Source organism: Onychostruthus taczanowskii, unplaced genomic scaffold, assembly GCF_017590055.1.
Source record: "Onychostruthus taczanowskii isolate IOZ18803 unplaced genomic scaffold, ASM1759005v1 scaffold1, whole genome shotgun sequence".
Taxonomy (NCBI): Eukaryota; Metazoa; Chordata; class Aves; order Passeriformes; family Passeridae; genus Onychostruthus; species Onychostruthus taczanowskii.
The window spans coordinates 1,680,886-1,704,483 of NW_024496525.1; the positions used below are offsets into that span (position 1 = coordinate 1,680,886).

General features: G+C 42.6%; 1 protein-coding gene across 1 annotated transcript; it reads left to right on the top strand.

Moving 5' to 3' along the window:
- The first annotated feature begins 2,191 nt into the window (after window positions 1-2,191).
- C1QTNF4 (C1q and TNF related 4) lies at window positions 2,192-22,730 on the top strand. Its single transcript, XM_041397223.1, has 2 exons — window positions 2,192-2,254; window positions 21,214-22,730. Exon 2 carries the CDS (start codon window positions 21,219-21,221, stop codon window positions 22,320-22,322), a length of 1,104 nt encoding a protein of 367 aa, XP_041253157.1. The 5' UTR covers window positions 2,192-2,254; window positions 21,214-21,218; the 3' UTR covers window positions 22,323-22,730.
- The last annotated feature ends 868 nt before the right edge of the window (window positions 22,731-23,598 follow it).

Here is a 23,598-nt window from a genome sequence, read left to right on the forward strand (position 1 = left end):
TGCCATTTATTAATGAGTCATCCCATGAGAATTTTCAGAATACTAACACAGAAAAAGCATTCCAATGTACCCATGGGGCTTCACGTCCTTGTGGAGAGGACTATCAACTGCAGTGAAGGCAACAGTACAAGGTGGGACTAGAAGGTCTTTTTCTGCTCTCTGTTTTTGAGCAGTGTATTCCTTTCCCCCCACAAAACCTCCACTTTCTCCTGCCTCTTTCCTGGGAACCCACAGATAAGGCAGCTCTGCTCTGTTTTAGCACTTTTCCAAGGAGATGTAGTAAATCCACTAGCTGCTACTGGGTGGAAGCACAGTTGTCTTCTCAGCCCTCTGCCTTTCCTCAGCTGGGGCACAGGAGGCATGTACTAGCATTGCCCCACAGAGAAAGAAAAACTGGCTGGCAAGGCAGAACAGAGCACAGCTCCTCTGGACTACACAGGATAATGCAAAATATACATGTATTTTATAATACTGTAGTATCTTAGTACTCAATCACTTTGACCCCAGTGGCAACATGATATTTAGAAGGATAGTTTATCATACTGTTGATAATTACTCATCAGTGCCATCACTGCTAGATGATTAAAAGGAATACATTTGTCTAGTTTATGTCCAAGATGAGCATTCTCACATCCTGAGAGTCAGTGGTCCATTCATTCCTCCAGAAGCAGTGAATTGAGTGTTGAGTAATCTGTCCTTTGAAACGTGTAAAGAAGCTGTTAAGAGAGCACAAAATATGTTTAGCCAGCAATACCAGCTGGATGTGAGCCCATCCAGGATATACTCTGCTCAGCTGACAGCTGTTACCAGACCCACATGAGGGTTAGTCTCTAACTCTCTCATGTCTCATTCTGCCTGTCATCAACATCTTTGTTTCACTCTGTAGGAGGGAAGAAAAAAGATATGACATGGGGACAATGCAGCACCTGGTCGGTACAGAGCTAGGGGGGATTTGCAGGGTGGCAGGTATTTAATATGATATGCACATCACGTTAGACAAGAGGTAGGAAGTTTTGGTTATGCCATAAATTGCATCCTCTCCCCAAAGAATAAATTACTTTCTGGTCATGCCATCTGTTGGTCCTCTTCCTCTCAGAAGATAACTTTTTGTTTTCTTTTTTTTTCATTCTTTGTCTATTGTAAGAATCAGTCTTGTGACTGGTACATGTCTTTTGTGAAAATTGATTCAAACGTGTCTGTTGCTGCAACAGGAGAAAGTCCTGGTGTCTGCCACAAGAGGGTAAGTGGAGATGGAGATTGCATAGCAGAGCATGGCAGCACAGGGCAACAACAGCTGGACAATGCACAAGGGGAAACATTACTAGGTGCCCCATCTGTACTCTGGGTGAGTACACTGGCATTTAAATTCCTCCCATAGCAAGTGGGTGTTGAAGGGTAAAAGACCTTTAGTGTTGTAGAGCCATAACATTTTTTAAACATCCACGTCTTTAAATCTTCTTTTTGGAAGTCAACATTATATCTTACAGGGTTAATAATCAACATGCTTTACAAAACCCTAAATTTGCTTTTCAACTCAGATCAGGAATGTGAAAAGCCTATTTTGCTGTCAGCAAAAATCAATGCCAGCCTTCAAAGGAACAAGTAGTAGCCTTGTTGTAAGGTGATGATCTAAGGCAAGCCAAGATTTCTAGAGAGAGATACAAGCTTTTGATAAACCAAATAACACAGTTAGTCCATAGACATGCTTTGGGACTCACAAAGATCTCCAGAGCAGAAGGTCAGACATGAACATCATCTTGGGTAGCCAAAAGCCTGTCGCTTCTCCTAGTCACATCCTTTGGTCTAGCTAAGGCTGTTTCCTCTCCCTCATCGGCACGGTCGGGGTGGGAGCCCCGTCCCGAGTGGCTCAGCCCGGGACTGGAGGGCGCTGCGCTGCCGCCCCACGGCGGCCCGGCCGGTGCCACACCGGTGCCCTGCGCCCGGGCGGGGAGCGGCGCGGGGAGCCCGCCCGCCTGGCTCAGCCGCCGCTGTGCAGAATGAAGGGCATCATCCCGCGGCGCCCGTCCCCAGCGCCCTCTCCTCCCGGGAAGGCGGCGGGAGCCCGGCCCGGCTGTGTCACAGCGCCGCATCGCTCGGTCCCCCCTGTCCGTGTGGCGCTCACACGCCTCCCCGGCCCGCAGCGCCCGCGGGCGCCGGCGCCTCCCGGAGGCCGGCGGGGTTGCGGCGGTGCGCACCGCGCTCCGCTCCGCGCTCAGACCCCGCCGCCGGGAGCCGCCGCCGCGGGGCGCAGCAGGTACCGTGCCGGGGGAGCCGCCGCCGCTGGGGCCGGGCTGCACCTGCGGGGCCGGGCGTTGAGATGGGATCCCCCGCTCGGACAGGGGCGATGGGAGCGGGGCCGCGGGCGGGCCTGGCCCCGCGGCTGCTGAGGGGCGGCCGCCGGTGCGGAGCGGAGGGACCGTCGGGGCTGTGGCGGCGGCCGCCGCGGTGCTGCAGAAGGGGGGCTGCGCTCGGGGCACCCTGCGGTGTCCCAGCTCCTGGCCCTCGGGGCGGCGGGCTGGGCGCGGGCGGCCGCCCGGGCGGGCTGCGCTCCCTCCGTTCCCACCGAGCGGCTGGACAATAGCGGGAAATGCCCGAGTTACCCTCCCTCACACCTATCATTCCCAATATTTAATGGCTGTGGAGTTTATATGGGAAAAGGTATAAAATTCTGGCCCCACTTTTCATGGAGATGAGGTAAGAAGACCTTCCAGGGACTCGCCATGGGGAAGAGCATCCTGGCAAATTCCCACAGGGACAGTTTCTCAGGTGGGAAATAGCATTAATCTTGCATGGATCTCTGTTTTCTCGGTGGAACAAAGTCACAAGGGTTTTTCCAAGAGTAGCATATACAACTGATTCTGTAATGTATGATTTCCTATTAGATAATACGATTTAATCCTCTGTGTGCTTGGCCATCCCACTGTCGGTCTCCTCAAGCCCCTCTGTAAAAGCTCCCAGAGAAGTAGGTCAGTATCTCCAGATGATGTTTCTATTAGGCGCTGGTGAGTTTCTGCGCTGCTGGCTGACTAGAAGGCAGCATTGTGACCCTTCCGTTTATGCACATTCTGAATGAGCCGAGCTTCAATTATTCATTCTGATGCTATTGCAACCTTCTGCAGTTTCTCTTCTCCAGGGACACCATGTGTAACAAGAGTTTGAAACACACCGGTGAGGCTGCAATCCTATCTTGGCATATGGCGGCTGTTTCCTTGTCTGGCCATTTTTAAGGGTTAATTTGTAGCACTAGGAACTATGTCAAGGAAAAATGAAGATTCCCAATAGAGCAGCATTACCCTGTGCATTCCTTCTGTTTCCCTCTAAAAAGCTATAATTCAAAGTGCTGAATGGTTCATGGACTAGGCTCTACAAATGAGTTTTGTATTTTTCATCTGAAGAAGCAATGCCTTCAGAGGGCATTTGGTTACCATAATGGAGAACCTATGGGTTTGATATAGAATTGGTTTAAATCTGACAATTTGTTGGTGTTATAGACATTTGCTCTTTTGTGGGTGAAGAAACAGATGCAGAAATAAAATACCTTGAAACCTGAGATTTGGCACCAAAACTCGGAACCCTGTTGTTATTTTTGTTTTAGTTGTGTTGTTGATGTTATTTATATTTTACTTGTGTAATCATCTATCCATTGTGCTGTGCTCTCCATTCATAAACTGTGAACTATTCATCATACAGAAGGCTGGGTGGGCCCACAATGGCAGCAGCTATACTTGTGAAAAAACAGGATAACTATCCTGTGACCTGTAGTCATGTAGTGCATGATAGCTTTTATAGTCTCCATTTTAATAAAAGCTGTATTTCAGAAGAGCAGCAAGGCTGCCTGTTCATCACCAGCTCTTTGAAGACTAGTATAAAATAACCTATAACCTTTTGTGTAAAGTAACCTAGATAAACACAGGCACACAGAGAAGAATTATATGTCAAAGGTGTAAAGAGACAAGATAGTTTGAACCTTCTGTGCAGAGCACCCTGTAATACAAAGACCAAAAGAAAAAGAGGCCAGTGCTAGCAGAAAATGGACAGGCAGTGAGCCTCTGAGTGATTACTGTCATTGTGCCAGAATTTCACCCATTCTTATGGTTAGTTATAGGCAGAAAGCATTGAAATGAACTGATACTGGTAGTGACAGGAGACTTCTAAGGAGTTGAGTACCTCTGAGAATATAATATTTTCAGCTGAGAAATGTCTCCCTCCAAGAGATACTCAACTCTGCATTGACTTTTAAGCAAAAGAATAGAGAAAAAAATAGAGTTTAAAATTGCTATGGTCTTATACATGCTGAAGTGTAGGGCTTTGTTATCAGCATCTGAGGTCAGATGTTAGGATTTGGTGGGTTTTACTCCTGAACTCTTCCATACAGCTATCTTTTTAAATCACCAAAGTATGAAGCATGCATTCTACTCCAAGGTACACAGTTAAGGAAAATAATGTTTCACTGAATTACAGTTTACTGACCAAACTATAGGGGTGAGGTTCTTTGAACTGTCTTGGGGGACACATTAAGGCTTGGCAATTTGATAGTTCATCTTACAATGTTTGAAATACTGGCTCCAGTTTTCACCCAGTAGGAATTAAAAGCCTCTTACTTCTCTTTTGGCACTCAGAAATTTAGTATAAATCCCATTGGCCATCCAACCCTAGTGGAAGTAAAGTCAGGACTTTCAGCTTTTCTGTACCTTTTGCTTTGACCCTCTCCGAGATAAGGAAATCTGTGTTGTGTTCAACACAAATAAGCCAGTACTACACAAATGCTGTGCTGCTGGTGCTCTGTGAATACCAAGTGTACCCCTGGGTTCTTGTCCCTGTAAAGCTTCTCTCTAGTTGCATGTTTCCTCCAGACAGGTTAGAGAAGAAAGGAGGAATTCCTGCTGCATCTAATCAAAGGTCTGAGGTTTCCAGCAGAGGTAACACTGCCAGAATCAGATGATCACAGAGCGAGCAGTAAGTGACTACTCCAGGGGCTAATAATTGATTACTAGGGCCCCACTGGGAAACAGGGAAAATTTATAAAGCCCTATTTCTCCCTCTTTACCCTCCAGCTGGTTAATTTGCACCATGCATGTTTTCTGCTGTGCCAGGGCCTCAGCCACTGTGCCAGGAAAACTGTCCATATTGAATTAAGGAATTTGGAGGCTCTGTGGTAATGACTACTGGAATAAGAGTCAGGGCTAGACGAGAGAGTTAAGCCTCTGTTGTCAGGAGGAATACCAGATCATCTTTATTCCAATGTACACAAAGGCTCACTGTCTGCAGTGTGCCTGCTTGTGACTGTCATGGCTGGTGTTTAAGCTCCGAGGAAAAGATCCTGCAGTCATTGGTCAAGAGCAGATGCTAAGGAAATGTTCAATCCATTGAAATCAACCAGCTGCCTCGGTACTGCCCTTGAAGTGTATGCTGCTGTTGTAACTACAGTGAATGTAATAAATTAGGGCATTTCTATCATACCCCTAAATCTATTAAGATAAATGGTCACATCTTTCCCAATAATTTTGTCAGTATTCCAGCCGGTTCTCACAGAATTGGCTTCTGTTCAGTTTACGTATTAAAGGCTATTTGTAGAACAAGAGTGAGAGATTTTGGGTTTTGGGTATTTTTAATGTAAAAGTTGAGATTCTTGACTATGGTTAGCACATTAATGCAAATATTTGTTTTGGTGAGGCATGGAGCATAGCTGGTAAAAGAGGCTATAAACTGGGTAAACATGATTATCTGAACAGGCAGATCTTCTTTAAATATCAGAAGATTCAGAGCTCAAAATATGTATGCTTTTAGTATGTGCCAGTCCTTCAGAGAGGCCACAAGCTGCTAAACACTGACACAGTAGCTGCATTGGGGTGACCTGGATCTGCTTTTATTCAGTGTTTCCTTAGAGGACCTAGATGGTAATATAAGGAGTGGGTATATCACATTTTTCAGGGATATAAAACTGTGACACTTGTACTGTGCAGGAGGAAAATACCAGAATTCAAAATTTTCCAATAATTTGGAAGACCTTCTAGGAAAATACCTGAATTAAATTCAGTAGGGATAAATACAAGGCACTACAATAAGGCAGAAATTACTGACTAAATAAGCACAAGGCAGAAGTAAATTGCTAGGTTGCAACTCCGCAGAAAAGAATATGTTATGATAGATCACAAGCTGAATATGAGTCAATGTCATGCTGTTGCAAATAAAGGCAAACGTCTTGCTAGGATATGTAAAAGACATGGAAGTCTGGAAAACATGAAGCAATCCTTTTGCTCTGAGGCCAAAGCCTCAGCTTGGGGGCTGTGCAAAGTTTTGGTTTTTGCACTTTGAGACAGGTGCAATTCAATCAGAGGGAGTCCAGAGGAGGGTGGTAGGACTCATCACAGGTCAGAAAAATGTGACCTGCAAGATGATTTGAAATAACTGTAATTTTTAGACTAGAAATTTGACAGGGGAGTATAACAGTCTTCAGATAAAAAATAGAAGGGGGAATGATCTTTTCTTCAGGCTCATGGTGGATGGAGCAGAAAGCAAGAAGCAGCAGAAAGTAAGATTATTTTAAACTAAGAGAATAATTTTCTAGGACATAGGATAATAAAAACAGTTGGATATTTGATATAGGGAGGTTCTGGAGACATTTTAAGCACAGATTAGACAATCATCTGTCAAGAATCAAATAAGGCTAGTGATTCTATAATGGGAAAGCACCTTGGACTGTTCAGTGTCTTAAGTTCTCCTCTAGACCATTCTTCTAGCATTTGTAGATCATTTCATGATCATTTCATGTCAATGAAATAAAAGAAGTCTGCTGGCCCTGTTTTGATGTTTGTCTGATATTCAGGGGTAGCACAGCACTAAGACCACAGACCAGCTCTTTCTGAAAAGAGCCTGAAAGAGGAGCAAGAGCTTTCTAGAAGAGAGTTAGAAGAGGTCTCTCTTTTTAGAAGAAAGGGGACGGAATGGAACATTCTGATTTCCCTGGAGCAGATGCTTGATCACGTTTATGAATGCTGAAAACAATGCTATGGAAGAAGAAAAATTAATCAAGATTAGCAGTTAATAAAATTATCTGAACTGAAAATACAAACTCTTCTAGTATTTTATTCCTTGAATGAAAGGCTGTAGTCCAAAAATGGCTTTTAGAGGTAAAATGAAATACAATAATGGAATTCAGAATAGGAATAAAATAAATCATAGTCCTATGATTTGTATTTTTAGGCATTTATCCAGGGAGAGAAAATCTAGGTCCTGTAGTACTCATGGTTTAGCATATATTGTTTAATATAAATGGAACAGACAGTCCCCTGTGCATGGTGAAAAATTCTGGAACTCTGTGAGGAGACAGGTAGAAAGAAAAAAGAGAGCAATGATCAACACTTTGGGATGCTGAAGTGGTGGGCTGCACATAAGATCATGAATAGAACACGTTCTGAATCCAACCAAATAATATTTTAATCCTCTAAAGGGAGAGGGATTTTTCTCTCTCCTCAGGCTTTAGACCTTTTCACTCAGACAAAAAGAGAAGCTCTTAGAGAAGTTAAAGACGTACTGGGAGCAGTGGAAGTGTTTTTATAGCAAGCAGGCAATAGGGATTTTTTTTCTGTGAAAACAGGTACTCTCTAGGACTTAAAGGCTGCAAAGCAACTGCTGGAAAGAATCTGTGTTGAATGAACAAGACAAGGAGAAAATTAAGAGTTAGGCTGCACTTTTTAGTAGCCTGTTTTCCTAGAACTGTTTCTGGGTGAACATATTAGCATAATAACCTCTTGTAATTTAAACACTCTTACACTGGAATTATCCATAAATTGATGGTAATCCTGATTTTTTATTTACTCTGAGACACGTGAGCACAAACTGTGACACTATATAAGCTGTGATGGATTTTCCCCCTCCCCCCATCTTCCATTACTGCTGGAACACCTTGGGAAAAATAATTATATGCTTAGAAAGCCAGTTACTTGATGGCCCAGATATTTCAAAGTGAATTCACATCCCTTCCACCCAAGGACTGAGCAGTGCTTGACATCAGCTTATACTGCTTTGCCTGAATTTATTTCATCATTCCTCTTCCCATCCTTGCTTTTACTGTCTTTACTTCTCAGGTGAGTGCATGAACCAGTCCTTATTTGATAGACAGAAGGGGTATCCAGAAGAAGGCTTACAGTGATCTACTGCTAAAGGAAATTTAGCTTTGGAACAAAGTGGTTCTGGAAGGAGATAAAGCAAATATAGCTAATGTAACAATAAAAAAATAAAAAAATCCTATTTTTAGTATTAGGAGGAGACAACAAGGTGAAGGGGTTATTCTCCAGGAAACTTGTGAGGAAATCTGAGACAGTCTGTGCAGAAAAATACTGAACATGCTGGAGGGGGCTCTGCAGATGGTAAATGTTTCTCCTGGTGGAAAATGTTGATAATTATCTTGAAAAGGAGACGTGTTAGACAGATGTAGCTACAAGGAAGATAGGGGACTGAAAGAATTTGAATAGAGGAAGCACTGTCTTGAAATATGAACTGAATATGAATGTTTGGGTTTAAGGTGCATGACTGGAATTTCTGTGTGGCTCTAAGGAAATTGTGTAGGCTGTTGCTGATGGCCCTTCTTTCAGTATGAGCTGTGTATTTAATGCAAAGTAATGACATCCAAGCCTGCTTTAAATGAAGCATCTGCATAGCCAGGTTCAGAGCAGCCATATCCTTCCTGTTCTTTATATTATGTCCAACTAGAGTCTAAAAGTCAGGTAAAACCTTCCAATGCATTGCTGCAGTTGTTATTTCAGTATTTTAACAAAATTCTTTTCCTATGAGCAAAATCAGAGGCATTAGCTTCAAGCTGTCAAAGGCAATTTTGCCTGGGAGGAACCTGGCTGGTCACAGAGATGAGCCTGGAATGTGTGAGCACTTGACAGGCACTGAGAGCTTCCTCCCTGTGAATGAGGAGCTGATGAGTGAGCAGCAGTGTCCAGCAGTGCTTTCTGAGGGCAATGCCAAAGCCTTTTACCAGCAGCTCCCCAGTGCAGATGGAGTTTTACTGAAATAATCACACAAACATTTCTGCTGCCATGATGAGGGACTGATGTTTTTTAAATACTGCAAGCAATATAAAGCCAGAAAGCAGATACTGGAAAAACCTTGTAAAGGGATGTGTGTATTGAGGGCATTGCTTCTCTCTGTCCCTCCCTCCAGGGACGTAGATTCTGTCTTGTAGGCGGCAGCACCTCTGTGTCAGATTGTTACAGAAAAATCCAGGTTCAAAAACTTGTGAAGTGAAAACTTGACTTATGCAGGGTGTTGGGGAGGAACTTCACAGTTCCCTGTTGAAAAAGATGACAAGTTGATTAAATCAATGGACCAAAATACACTAAATGTTTTAAAAGTGGAATCAAAAACTGTGGTTTCCTGAAGATATCAAATATCAATTCACAGCCTTGGGCTGTCTCATTTGCAACAGCTATAGCCTTCTGAGAAATAATTGCTAGTAAAATGGCTAAAAAATTGAAAGAGCTCAGGTTCCAGTTGTCTATAGATCTTCCTCAGAGAGGTCTGGTCACAAGGGATTTGGCAGGTAAGACTGAAAATGGGGAACATTGCTGGTTGTGAAGTGTCAGTATTAATAAGCATGACAATTACTAACCCTGCTGATTTACTTTGCTGCTTTTAATTGTCACTATAGGTCACTATATGTATTGAAGAATTTCAGTGTTCATCAAGAACTTCTGTTCCATACCAGGGGAAGTCTCTGTCTCAAGGGGTCTCAACTGTCTGGTGACAAAAATGGGGGTAGTCCCAGGCAGTGATTATCCTTTTAATGGTTGTTTCTTGATCTGTCTACCAATTCACTGGGTACAAAAGCAACAGGATTATCATGGATAATAGGAAGAAATTCTTTCTTATGAGGGTGATGAAGCAGTGGAACAGTTTGCCCAGGGAGGTTGTGAATGTCCATCCTTGGAAGTGCTCAGTGCCAGGCTGGATGGGACTCTGAGCAACCTGGTCTAGTGGAAGTTCTTCCTGCCCATGGGAAGAGGTTGGAATTAGGTAAGCTTTAAGTTGTCTTGCAATCCAAATCATTCTGCAATCCTATGATCCAGTTAGACAGTTGGAGAACGGGACCAGAAATAAGACTTATTAGCATGTGTGGACTTTGACTGACACCCCTTTTTCCTCACACAAGACTTTTCATTCAGATCTGTGTCCTGACCCAGTAGGAGGAGGGGCAGAAATGAAAGTGCCAGAGCAGAGATGAAGGATAAATGGGACTTAATGCCTTTTATCACCTTCTTCACTAAACTAGAGCTCAGTGAATTTCCAAATTGAGATGTTGCCGCATGTTGACAGTGTAGAGCAGCACTGCAGTGCAATTCAGTGTTCTCTGAGTTTCTTTACAGTAATGAAACAGCAGGGTGTGAAAAGAAATGAATGTGGGTTTTTGGCTGAGTGTGATGGCAGATATTAAAAGACAGCATGTTTTCCTGACTTACCTGTCAAGACACGCTAAAAAACTCTCAAAGAAAGCAGCATTCCTGTAGGAAAATGCCCCAGTACATTGAGGGTTTTTTTCAGATAGATTTGCAAAGCCTACTGTCAGAAGACAGTAGTCAGTATAAAACATAGCATTAGAAGCTAATTTATCAAGCAAAGTAAAACTAATCTCATCCTTTTTGACAGTTTTCTGTTAACTGCAGATTGTCAGGATTGATACCAGATTTACCCACCTTGTGAAAATTTTTGGACTGCTAAATCAGCCCATAGCAGACAGAGAGTTCAGACATAACGATGAAAGAAAAATGGTTTTTGTTGTCATGGCATGTAATCCCAGCTGGCACTCAGCTGTCCATTAATTCCCATAGGGGACCACTGCTGGACTCCACAGGTTTGTCCTAACTTGAGGTTTGATGATTAACTAGCAAGAACCAGCATATTCCCTCTAGCTTTCACTCAGGTGGGTGATGTGGCAGGTCTTAGAGAAATGACTGGAGGACAGCATTCCAGTGAGTGGGGGAAGGGTTTGAAAACAGCTTCTGCAGGTGCAGAGTTCCAGGAAAAAATGATGATTATTTGCCCAGTGAAGTGAGAAGGAGGAGAAGGTGTGGCTATGCAGCTATAAAAGAAAACAGAAAAGAAAAATCTAAAACTTGGTTTTGTTTGATTAGGATCTTGCATTGCAATTAAATTAAAATCATATATTGGCTGATACAAAGTGCAGGAGCACAAACTCACAGAAGGAAAAAATAAGACCATTATATAGAGGACCACAAACAAGCCTTGAGAGCACACCCCAGGTTCCAGTATCTCTTGTAATATCATTACAATTTCTAGGGCAACAGTCTTCAACAGGAAGGTGTAACACAAAAGTTGCAATTCCTGTAATGTCAATTGCTTTCCTGTTTGCTACATCTTTGTAGGGCTCAGGTCCCACAGGCTCCTGTTAGTTGCTGGACAAATAAACCTACTATTAACAGTTGCTTTCATTCTTAGTGAGGAAATGAGAGAAGAACATGAAGGAATCACTGCAAGATTTTGCCCAACTGATGGTGCCATAGTATGCTGCTGGATGACTGGGAATGTGAATGAAAGTGGAAGGCAACAGGGAATAGGAAGGAAAGCCTGTACAGCCTGTGTTTAACTGCAATATTTACTCTCATCTTGATGACCTTTACTTTAATGTCTCTAAGTATTTGTTGCAACTAAGGATTTAAAGAAAATTGACAAATATGGTATTAACTCTGAGAATAGCCCAGGAACCTCCTCTTCTGGTGAGCGTGAGTGGAGGATGAAAATATTAATTCAGCTGCACTGAAGCAAACTGTTGCTTAGGTCCACAGAGGAAAGTGTTGTTCAAAAAAAGTCTGCCTATACTGTAGGTGTATTTACCTATACTAAACACCTACTGATATTCTCTGAACTGTTGCTGGACTTTCATTTGTTAGCAGAGGGAGTGGAGATTTTCCTGAGATCTAAACCTTACTTCACTGGAAGGAAGTAGTATAGAAAAACTGCTAGAAAAAGCTATGATGTGTAACAATAAAACAGAAAGAATAAAGGGACTAGAATTCAAATTGAATACTAGTACAAATTCCAGAGTACTGATTCTACTTAGTGTTTTCACTTTGTCACTCACAGCTCAGTTTACACAGTTGAGTTTCAAGCAGAGATTTTTATTTTTTTTAATGTCTCTAAGGATTTGAACTATCCTGCCACTTCAGGAAAGCCTTAATAAGCTTGTGATCAGTGGGGCTGTCAAACAGATTTTCTTTCTGTATGAACTCTTTAAAGTCCCTATGCTTCTTACATTATTGGGAAAATTATTTCTCTTTTTCCTGTACAAAATCTTACTAAAAGAAAAAATTACAGCAGTAGTCTGGGATGCTGAACCCATTTACATTTTACTTAGGTTCCCAGTTTTTGTCTCCAACCTAGAAAAGTATTTGGTAAACATTTCTGAGTTTTCTTCCTCATTGTCTCTTAAGTCTCTCATTTGTATAGTCATTGCCTTCCTCTTCACCTTCTCCTTTAGCACTGCTGTGCTACTAACTGGGTCTTGCTTGTTCATTCCAGTTCTGTCAGATGATGAAATAAAACCATTTTATTTCATAGAATCATGTAATGGTTTGGGTTGGAAGGGACCTTAGAGATCATTTAGTTCCAACCCCCCCTGTCATGGGCAGAGACACATTCCACTAGACCAGGTTGCTCCAAGCCCCATCCAGCCTGGCCTTGAACACTTCCAGGGATGAGACATCCACAGCTCTCTGGGCAACCTGTTCCAGTGCTTAACAACACTCACAGGAAAGATCTTTTTCTAAATATCTAATCTAAACCTACCCTCTTTCAGTTTAAAGCCATTCCCCCTTGTCCTATCACTACATGCCCTTGTGACAAGTCTGTCTTCTACTTTCTTGTAGCCCTTTAGGTACTGAAAGGCTGCAGTAAGGTCACCCTGAGGCCTTCTCTTCTCTGAACTGAACAAATCCAACTGTCTCAACCAGTCTTCATAGAAGAGGTGTTCCAGCCTTCTGGTTATCTTTGTAGCCCTCCTCTGGACTCATGCAAACATCTTTAATATCCACATCCATCATATTAAATTTAAGTATCTTAAGCCAGGTGAGAAGCTTAAAATAAAAACCCAGTAAATAAGTTTTGTCCATTTTTAAAGACTAATTTTGCATTGGAATAACCTGAATTTCACTGCTTGTACTCAGCATTCTTTCTGATAAAGTATCTGTCATCCCAGTAGGTCTGTTGCTGGTACAGTCTCTGGCAGTGTCTTTCTGCTTCATATGGTTTTACCTTCGCAGGCAAAAACACCCAGGACTTTTGTGGAAAAGTCCTCTTGCTACATGGCTTCTAGCCCAGCCACCTGGAACAAGGAAATTGCCCTCTAGTCCATCCTCTGCATTCCCTGAGTCCTCTCTTAGAACTTGATTGCAGTGCGCAGTCTGCCTTTGGGGCCTTCCTCTATCACTCTCTTAACTAAGATCTTTACGGTATTTGCTGCCAAAGTGTCAGATACTTTATTTTGCCTCTCAAAATACCTTCTGGTATTCCAGGCCAGACTCTTTGTTAATCCTTTATGCCAGTGTGATCTGCCTTCTGGTGCAGCAGTAGGATTCCTGCTTGAAGAGATGAAATGCTCCAATAGCACCTCATTCCACAGTCTCAGCATCTCTTGTGCACACCAAGAAAAAGAAATGCACACATAAACCAGGTTTAAAAAGGAAATTATGTTTGGGGCTGAGAAAAGAGATGGCTTAACTTGGGTACTACTGTAACTGTAGTGGGATCCATGTGAAAATTCCAGCTGTTGAAATGGTCTCAGTGTTTTATGTCTAAAGGTAGCAGTGTTGAATAAACACTGCACAGCAACAGACTTTTGGTTTTCTCAAGATGTGGTTTCCAGTCTCCTCTGGCCTCTGCTTTCACAGGAGCAGTTTGTCACTGAACTCCTTCCCATCAATGGCTTTTTCAGTTTTTTTCACTGTTTATTGCTGGTGTAATTTCAATGATTGCTTTTCAACTGTTGGTTTAACTGCATGTGCCAAACAACTTTAAAGTATTCAACACGTTTTATGAACTACAGTTTAAACTCAAATGTTCTAGCAGTGTTTTCTGTTCTTCCACTTCTGGCCAATGTTAGAGTATGTTTCTTTGCTTTGTAGTTTTAGTCCTGCTTTCTTGATTAGTGTGTATGTGGTGGAGAGTTGGACTTGTGTAATGTGTTCATTTAGAAAAGGATGAAAAAAATTATTACATCTCAAAGCATTAGTTTGCTGGAATAACTCCTTGCTCCCCCCTAGGATTTATTCTTCTCTACTAAAACACGATTTTTTCTAAATTAATATATTTTAAAATGTAATGGTAGCCAAAAAGGCAGGTGCAGTGTATCACCCTGGCGCTTCAAATGTGTATGACAAATTTTCCAAAATGATGTTAAAGAAGAAAAATCTTAATGTCAGAACCATCATGTTTTCATTTTGGTCAGTGTAATTACATAATTTCACATAACATCATTTTAGCTTAACCAGAGTTGTTAGGACTTCTGTTGAAATAGCAGGTTTCATCATATTCTGAAATGCAGGGTAACAGTAGTGGCTTCTGCCAAAAAAAGTCTCTCCATTTCCTTTTCCTGAGTATGGCTGGAGTTGAGGCACTTGAAAATAATTTTTGCCTCTCCACGGATTTTTGAGTACACAGAAGTTGGTTTATTATGTTAAAGGACTCTCCCTTGACTTAGGGAAACATTCAAAATTAAGCACTTTCTATATTAATGCCATATATGTCTGTCATTCAAGGCATGACATATCATTTCCAAAAGGCATCCTGAATGCTTCAGACAATGTTTTACCTCCCAGGATTGTGCCAGAATTTAAAAAAGAAAATCACATTCATCAAAAGCTGAAAAAGGTCAGAGCCATAAATGAATCACTGATTTGGTTACTCATGTACTCGTATACAGATTTTGCTTTTGAGGATGTGCTACAATTAATTTCTTTTTGATGTTGGAAGAACTGATGCATTTGCATCATTATCTGATGCTCTTAATCTGTGTTGGATGAGAGGAACAGACAGTATGTGGTATCTTGGGAAAAGAAATCTTGCTAACTATAGTCCAAGAAGGATGTTCATTACACAGGCTTTCACTGATCCAAATAATTGAAACATTTGCAGCTGTCCTTAAATATTAGGGTGAGAGCTAGGCAGAACAGGGCTTTGCTCTTGCAGCTTACAGGATGTAAAAAACCTTTTAGTAACAGCTGATCCAATTGTACTGCTTCAATTTTGTTTCATATCTCATTCTTCAGTGATATTCCTGGCAAAACTCCCACTGAAATTAAAGGACTCTTGCATAAGGTAGGACTAGGGAATCTGGATAATTAATATTTTGGAATAAAAAGAAAACCCTTGTGGGTTTCACAAGTAGGTCTGTCCTGCAAGTGTAGAAATGGGGTGACCTTTCTATTGTTGAGTGTCCTTTTGTAAATCCATGTGTCTCAGTAGAAGAGTAAAACTAATTGTCTTTTCACTGGTGGATTGATTCTGTTCCAGGACAGAAAAATCACCTCCAGCAAACTCAAAGCTATTAAAATTTCCTGGGCCATGCAGATGGTGAATTCTAACTTTCTTTTCAAGAAAGTTTTGAAGTTCTTGTTCTACTATGTGAGTCAGTACCACTTTAGCCCCTTCTTTTCAGGTCACTAATTTAATGCCAGTGTCTTTGAGGATTGTTTAGCTGCATCATGTGTTTTGTGCCTCCTATTCCAAAATTAGTTTCTTGACTTCTCTGTGGCCTGCTCTCCCTGCTGGTACTGCCTAAAGTAAAAGCAGTAGCTTACCTAGTTTGTCCCTTGGGTCTGCTTAGCTTCATTCCATGCTTCTGTGGTGTTTGGACAATAAGGAATGGCAGGGTAGGGGACAAAGGGCCCTGATTTGTGTGTAAATGTAATGAGAATAACACAGCTGCCACATGCTGAAGACCCATTTTCCATCTCTAGCCTGGGTCTTTTACATTACTCTTCAGTTTTAACACTTCAATCATAGCATGAACTCAGGGCTGATGCCACAGTGTCCACAGCCAGCTTCACATCCCTGGTGCTATCTCTTCCCTGCCAGAAGAAAAGTATACCAGTAAAAGAGACTTGGGCACCATAAACAATTTTTGTGGGACAAACAGGGCATTTTGGCAGCTTTATCTTTCAGAATTACAATGACAATACTCAAGTCCAAATGCTGTCACAGTTTGCCTCTGTTTATAGAACCCCTTTAGCTGGAAGTGTCTTCCTAATGATTGGCAAATTATTCTTAGACTGGTTTAGTTTGAGAGGCAGTTATTAGATACTTTCCACATTATTTTTAAAAGAACCTAAATAGTGCTGAAAGTGGTGAGTAGGAGCTGTCAAGGAAACAACTTGTTAATGGAAGCGCAGCATAATTAACTGCTTTATTTAAATGACTCGCTTTTGGAAAGAGCTGATAAATAAGGGACAGCAGCAGCAGAGGGTCTTTGCAACTGTACTGACTGATCCAACATTTAATAAATTACTTTATTACAGAGAAATTAGCTTTCAAACAGAAACAAGGATAATGGTCATTTGAAAGCTCATAAGGTCAGATTGACTACACATTTATTAAACTTGGTCTGTTTTGTCTTTCTGTGCTTTTTGGCCAGCACTGATGTGCTTTCAGTATCCCCCCTGACTCCTGGATATGCTGAACAAGGTCTAGAGCACAGACAGCATTTCAGGGAAGCAGGCTTGTTGCTACAAATGCAAATGCCAAATCCTTTCCTGTCATTTGTTGTCTCAAGAGCATGCAGCCATGTCACAGTCATCCTGGTTCTCCATGCAGCCACACCATGGTGATCACTGGAATAACAATGAATGAGTATGAATCTGGAACATCTAATAGCCCTTATAAGTTTGCCTTTAGGGCTTGGTTTTCTAAGCTGGAAGCTGGAATGAGCCTACCATGCTAGATGTAGCACCCTGCAAAAATAATACTGCTGCACCAGCAGCTGGGTTCACGAGTGTGACAGTTTGAGATTTAGTTCTTGGTGGGATATTAGGGTCGACTAGTATTGTTTAAATGGCAGCAGTAGCCAAATACTGTACAGACATGGGAACAGAGACAGTCATTGCCCTGAGGAACACACAAACTACAAATTAAAGGAAAATAAAGACAGCATGGAAGCAGATGTGTGACACTTAGATATGGATTAATTGTTTCATTGAATATGCTTCAATTTGCTGGATGGAAAATAATCTGTCTGTTAGACCTGCTGTTAGCTGGTTAATTCCATGTAAGTGCCATGGCTAGGGTTATTAGGGAGTGAATTTTAAATGCAAGAAGTAGTAGCTATGGGATTCAGTTACAGAATCAGGAATCATGACTTAGGAAGTCTCTAGTCCAAGTTCCTGCTGAAAGCAGGGCCAGCTCTGAGTGCAGACTGGGTTGCTCACAGCTTAATCCAGTCTTGTTTGTAAACTTCCAAGGATGGAGATCTTGCAACCTCTTTGAGCAAACTGTTACATTCTTAGTTGACTCATCATGGAATTATTTTGCTTATATCTGGTCTGAGTCTTCCCTTTTGGATTTTATAACCATTGTCTGTTATTCTTCCACCATGCTCATCAGTGCAGTACCTTGCACTGTCTGGACCCACTAAAGGCACTGGAAGGCTGCTACTAGATCCCCCCAAAGTCTTCTCTTTTCCATGCTAAACAAACCCAGTTCAATCAGCCTCTCCTTGTCGGGCAGGTGCTTCAGACCTCAGCAATCTTGGCTGCCCTCTTCTGGAGTCACTCAAGTGCCAGCTGAAGAGAGAGAATCACAGTCTGGTTCCTGGCTGTGTTCTGTTCTTCACCCGAGAGTGCTGTAAGCCTTCAGTACCTGCAAGGCACAGCGCTATCTCAGCTACAAATTACTGTTCTCCTGGAGCCCTAGATCCTTTTCAGATCCTTTTCAGACCCTTTTCAGACAAACTTCCAACCAGTCAGTCACCAGTCTGTACCAACACACAGGTTAGTCCATCCAAGTACAGTACTTCACATTTATTGTCACTGAATTTCTTTTCAGTACATCCCACCAGTCTGTCTGGGTCCCTCTGAACAGCAGCTGTGCCTCCAAGTATATTGTTCAACCATCTGTTTTGGTGTCATCTGCAGACTGATCAGTGGGCATTCTTTCTCCTTCTCAGGACATTGATAAATAATATTGAAGAGGACATCTGAAATTAAACATTAAACACTAGTTCTCAAGCCTGATAATCCAGTCAGTTTTTCACTGTTCTAGTAGTCCACTTATCTAACATCACAATTGGATAGAGGAATGCTCTGGGAGACTGAAACAAAAGCCTTGCTGAAATGCAGGTGACATCCACTGATCCCTTCCCACAAGACAGCAATCAGTTTGATTAGTTCATGCTCAATTAAATAATGTGTACTAAATTGCATGTCCTTTGACTAGAAATGTTTTCTAAGAAGAACATTCCATGATTTTTCCCAGGGACCAAAGTGAGGGGCTAACTGGTTAACCACCCTGTAGTTTTGCAGGTAGTGTCACTTGTCCTTTCCAAAGATGGGTGCCAAATTTGCCTATCTCCAGTCACCAGGGACCTCCTCTGCTCTCCCATCACCTTTCAAAGATGACAGAGAGTGGCCTCAAATTGACATCACTCAGCTCTCTCAACAACCTTTAGTGCAGCCCATGGAGGCCTGAAGGAGCAGGCTAGGTCAGGAAAAACATTCTGAATTCAGGGACATGGAGGAAAATTCTGAGATGTCACAGGCAGAATGGGAGCTTCAGACAAAGTTTATTAGAGAAGCCCTCCCTTCACGAACAGAAGCCACAAGGTACAGAAAGGACTCCCTTTCTAAATTCTTTCTGAGAGAGAAGCCAAGGTACAGCTGGACACAATCTTAGCCCCAGACTTAGTCTACGGTTTATATCTAAAGAGTTACACAGGTTTAATTGAGTTTTTCTACAACTTCATCCTGCAGAATTAAGGATGGCAGACCAGATATATTTATATAAATAAAATTAATTATTTATTTTACTTTATTACAATAATGATTGGGGGGGGAAAAACTTAATCAGAATCATTTACTACACAGTATGGATCGCTATTACTACTGATTTAGTGCATTGTTTTTGAAGCAATTATATTAAAGCAATCATATTCAAGGTAGCAGAATAATTGTTAAGCAGAGATTGATGTTACTTACCCACACCAACAACTGGGAAAATCTCTGTTGTTCAGCCTCAAGGAATAACCTTGAGGAGCGTCCCCACTGAAAGGAAGGATCTTCACACACCTTAGGGAGGCAGGCTAGAAATCTTTGTTGTGCAAAGGTGACACTGGCCTTTTATAGTATAAAGTGATTGACTTTAATATGTGTTCAAAACAGGCATTTTTTAGATTATGTGTTCTCAGGCTCACTCAGCAAAATATGCTTCCTGCTGAAAAATGTGTTGGCAGCTTTTTAGTTTCTTCTCTTCGACTTCCAAATCAGTACCTGCACAGTCCTTGCTGCTCCCAGCCTGGGTCAGGGAGCCTCAGTCTTGCATGTCCTTGTGGTGGGGGGGAGAGTTTGGTCAAGCTGGTCTCAGCATTCTTCAGCACTAAGAACAGCAGTGTTATCCTTGCTCAGTGTTATCACTCAGTTATCCTTGCTCAGTGTTTTCACTGATCAGCAGCCCGTCCTTGCTCCACTGAACAGCAAACTCTCCTTGCTCAGCCCTTCACTGACAAACTTATCAGCCTGCTTAGGCTGAGAGCCCTGCTACAGATGTCTGTGAGAGAAGTGACCTAAGGTAAAATTGGGACATGGATGGATATTTCTTTTAGTCTTTGCTAGTGTGCCACTTTCATGTAATTGAGAATCTAATTTATTCTGGGGTTCTTATGTATTAAAGCTGCACCTCAGATTTCAGTTTTATTCTCAAGTGTGAAAGAGCAAGGTTCAAGCTGAATTCCTGCTGGTGAGTGATTCTAGGTATCACATCTTGCCAAAGCAGGATCCCATTGCCACCTCACAGTCTATGTGCATTCTGTCTGCCTTACTTCTATTACTAGGCCATCTCAGATGATTCAAATATTTACCCCTTTGTCCTTTTTAATGCAGAATTTGTCTTCAACCCTCCCCCCTCAATGAGTTGCATGTTTTGCTTCTGTTCTGCTGGTCTGTGAATTCATTGTTTGCAGGCTGGCAAGGCACCAGTTTTGGGGTGACAGATGGAGCAGACTGCAAACCAGGCAGTTGCCTCCTAGCCTGAATGATATTTTAATAAGCACAGAGAGGTGACAGAAATAGAAGCTTCTCACTGGAAAGACTGGCAGTTTTGTTTCCAGTCTGAAAGCACTAATAGATAATTTTTGGCCTCAGTCCAAAAAAAAAAAAAAATCCAGAAAATCCTATTAGCTTCTAACTTTTTTAAGGGTCAAAGAAGTTTTACTGTCTGTTCTGTTATCCATTTAGGGAGTTGTTTCCCCATTTTTGGTATTTCAGTTCTCTCTCAGAAACTGTACACTTTAGGAGACTTTCCTTTTACTTGCCATTTTCTTTTCCTTCTTTTATTTTATTATTTCAGCAATTTTCCCCATTGTCTTCCTTCCCTAAACATTCCTTCTTCTTCATATTTCTTTATACTTTTCACAGATTCATGTTGGGATATTGGGATCTACCAGCTTACTTGGCTTCCAGCTTCCACATCCTGTGAAACAACTACTGCACTGCAAGGCAATGGCATCTGCATGGGAATCTCTAGAGCATATGTCCTCTTCTCCCTGCCCTTCAGCTGTGTCTCAGTTGTATAATACAGGGTTTGTGTAGGGCTTTGTTTCATCCATGGTCTTATGAATAAAAAAAGGTACAACAAAAGGGAGCTCTGGCAAACCCCCAGCAAGCTCTGAGATCCCTCTGAAGTATGAACAACATGGTGTTTTGCAGACAAGCTGTAGGATAGTCAGGCTTTCAAAGGAGAAGATGCTTCTTCTTTCCATGAGTACAGGTTAAAAAAGATCCAGCTCTCAATAGGAAAATATGAAAGTGGTGCTGGGATCAGAACTACAGTGTGGTCCCATACACTGCTCAGAGAACACACTGGAAATTTCTCAATATTGGACATAGATCTTCATGTTTATTTAACAATATTCAGGTCTGGATTTCAACTTGTGTGTGAGCTGTAAATTAATGCTATTCCTGCTAAAATATACTTTTTTTTTTCTTCCAGATACAATGATGACACTGAACATTCAGATCATCTTTGGCCTCCTTTGCTGCATGACTTTTCTTCCTACAGATGGCTTCCCAGCAGACACCAGTACTGAATTTCGCTCTGCTTTCTCTGTGGCCAGAACCAGCAGCATGGAAGGGAGCTCTGAGATGGTGATTACCTTTGACAAAGTGTATGTGAATATTGGCAATGATTTTGACCCCAAGACTGGATTGTTCCGCTGCCGGATCCCAGGAGCCTACTACTTCTCCTTCACCGTTGGGAAATACCCCAAGAAAAACTTGTCTGTCATGCTGATGAGAAACAAGAATGAGGTGCAGGTAATTGTGTATGACGAACATCACCGCAAGGAACGCAAGGTGGCCAGCCAGAGTGCCATGCTGCAGCTTGACTACGGGGACACAGTGTGGCTGCGTTTACATGGAGATCCCAAGTACGCTCTTTACAGCAACGTGGGGCCCTATACAACTTTCAATGGCTATCTGATCTATCCAGATACTTCTGCATTCTTCCAGAATGCTCTTGACTCTCAAGAGCTCGGGCCACACCCTCACACAATTCAGCAACTTCCCAGAGAGCAGAATGAAGCTTCACAGCGACGCGTGTTGTCTGACCAGCCAAAGAGGGTACAAGACCCTCGCTCTGCGTTTTCTGTTGCCCGCTCACAAAGTCTCCTGGGGACAGATGAGAAGCAAACCCAGCACGAGCCAATCACATTTGATACAGAGTTCGTGAATATTGGAAAAGATTTCAATTCCTCCACTGGCGTCTTCACGTGCCGTATTCCTGGTGCATACTATTTCTCCTTCACCATTGGCAAAATGCCCTTTAAGACTATGTCAGTGAAACTGATGAAGAACCACAATGAGGTGCAGGCCATGATCTATGATGACAACCACTCCAAGCGGCGGGAGATGCAGAGCCAGAGCATCATGCTGCCTCTGCAATACGGGGACACCGTTTGGCTCTACAGCCATCAGCATGATGGCTATGGTGCCTACAGCAACCACGGCAAGTACATCACCTTCACAGGCTTCCTCATCTATTCAGAGGCTCAGCCAAAGTGGCTGCCAGGTGCCAACTCACCTCAAGGGTCAAACAATTAAATGCAGCTGTGAAAGGAACATAAGAGCCAAGGTGCCATGAACTTGGGTACAGCTTCTCTGAATATCATCCTCTACTTTGAGCATGCTGTCATGTGTCCAGTGCTTTCCTTAGCTGCACGCTTGTGCCCTGTGTCCAGGGCCGCTGCTGTGTGTGCCATTCATCTGTAGAGAGGCCTTTCAGGTTGTAGCTGTGTGTCCCGTGTTGGTGTTTGATTTAACATAAAGCATGAGGTAGTTTTGGGGCAGGGGTGGGGCACTGTAGTGAGATGCTGAGGATCAGAGAGCTACTGCAGTCATGTTACTGCAGACCTCCAGCATCCAGAGACAAAAGGGTATGGTGACTTTCCTTGTTTATCCAGGGAGGGAATAAATGTAATGGAAATGAATGTAATAAAAATACAAAAGATGAGAATGGTCTCCGTTTGAATTTTTGCTACTTTGTGAGACTTGTGTGCTTGTCAAGGGGTGAGGTACCAGCCAGTACTGAGCTCAGGTGAGAGAGATGCATGGTAATTGTGCGAGCTGAGGATGTGTTACTGAGCCAGTCTGTGTACACTCTAATCATTTGTGTGTGTGAAGGGTTGGTACCTCTTATGATTTTATTGCAAGTTTCACAGTGGTTTGTGCTTTTCTTTATCTGATGTAGATGAAGTCAAGAAGCTGTGATTGAGAATCTCAGCTTCCATTTAATGTAAAGAACACATTTAGAAACAAACAAAACCGCAGGCTTCTTGTAGTGAAAGATAAGGGCTCAAATCTGTGAATGGACCATGCTCTGAAAGCCCAGAAGCAAGGTAAGTAAGAAGAATAAGAAATGTGTTTTTAAATCTCTAAAGATTTGGATCAGGAGCAGGCTCATAGCACCAAGTGTGAGTAGCACCGCGGCAGCAGTGCCGCTGCTGACCGCAGGGGCGTTCCCTTGCCCAGAAAGGGGCCCCTCGAACACGAGGGGCTGCACCGACAGCCTCCTGCAGGCGGGCTCAGAGGAGCCGCGGGTGATGTTTTCAGCATCCATGTTTCAGTGGTGTCGTACGTGCCGAGTTCCACCGAGAGTTTTCCCTGTGGAGAGGCTGCTGTGGTTGTAGAGGACGCTGCTGTGTTCGTACAGTCCGACAAATAGACGGGCGCCCGGCGGGATCCGGGATCCGCTGAGGAGGTAGTGGGAGCACAGGAGGCTTCATCGTAGCACCACTGGTGCTGTTTCACTTGAGCTAAACCCTGTTTTTTTACCCCAAAAATACATAAACTGCAAAAGTGCATCATCTTAAGCATGTAC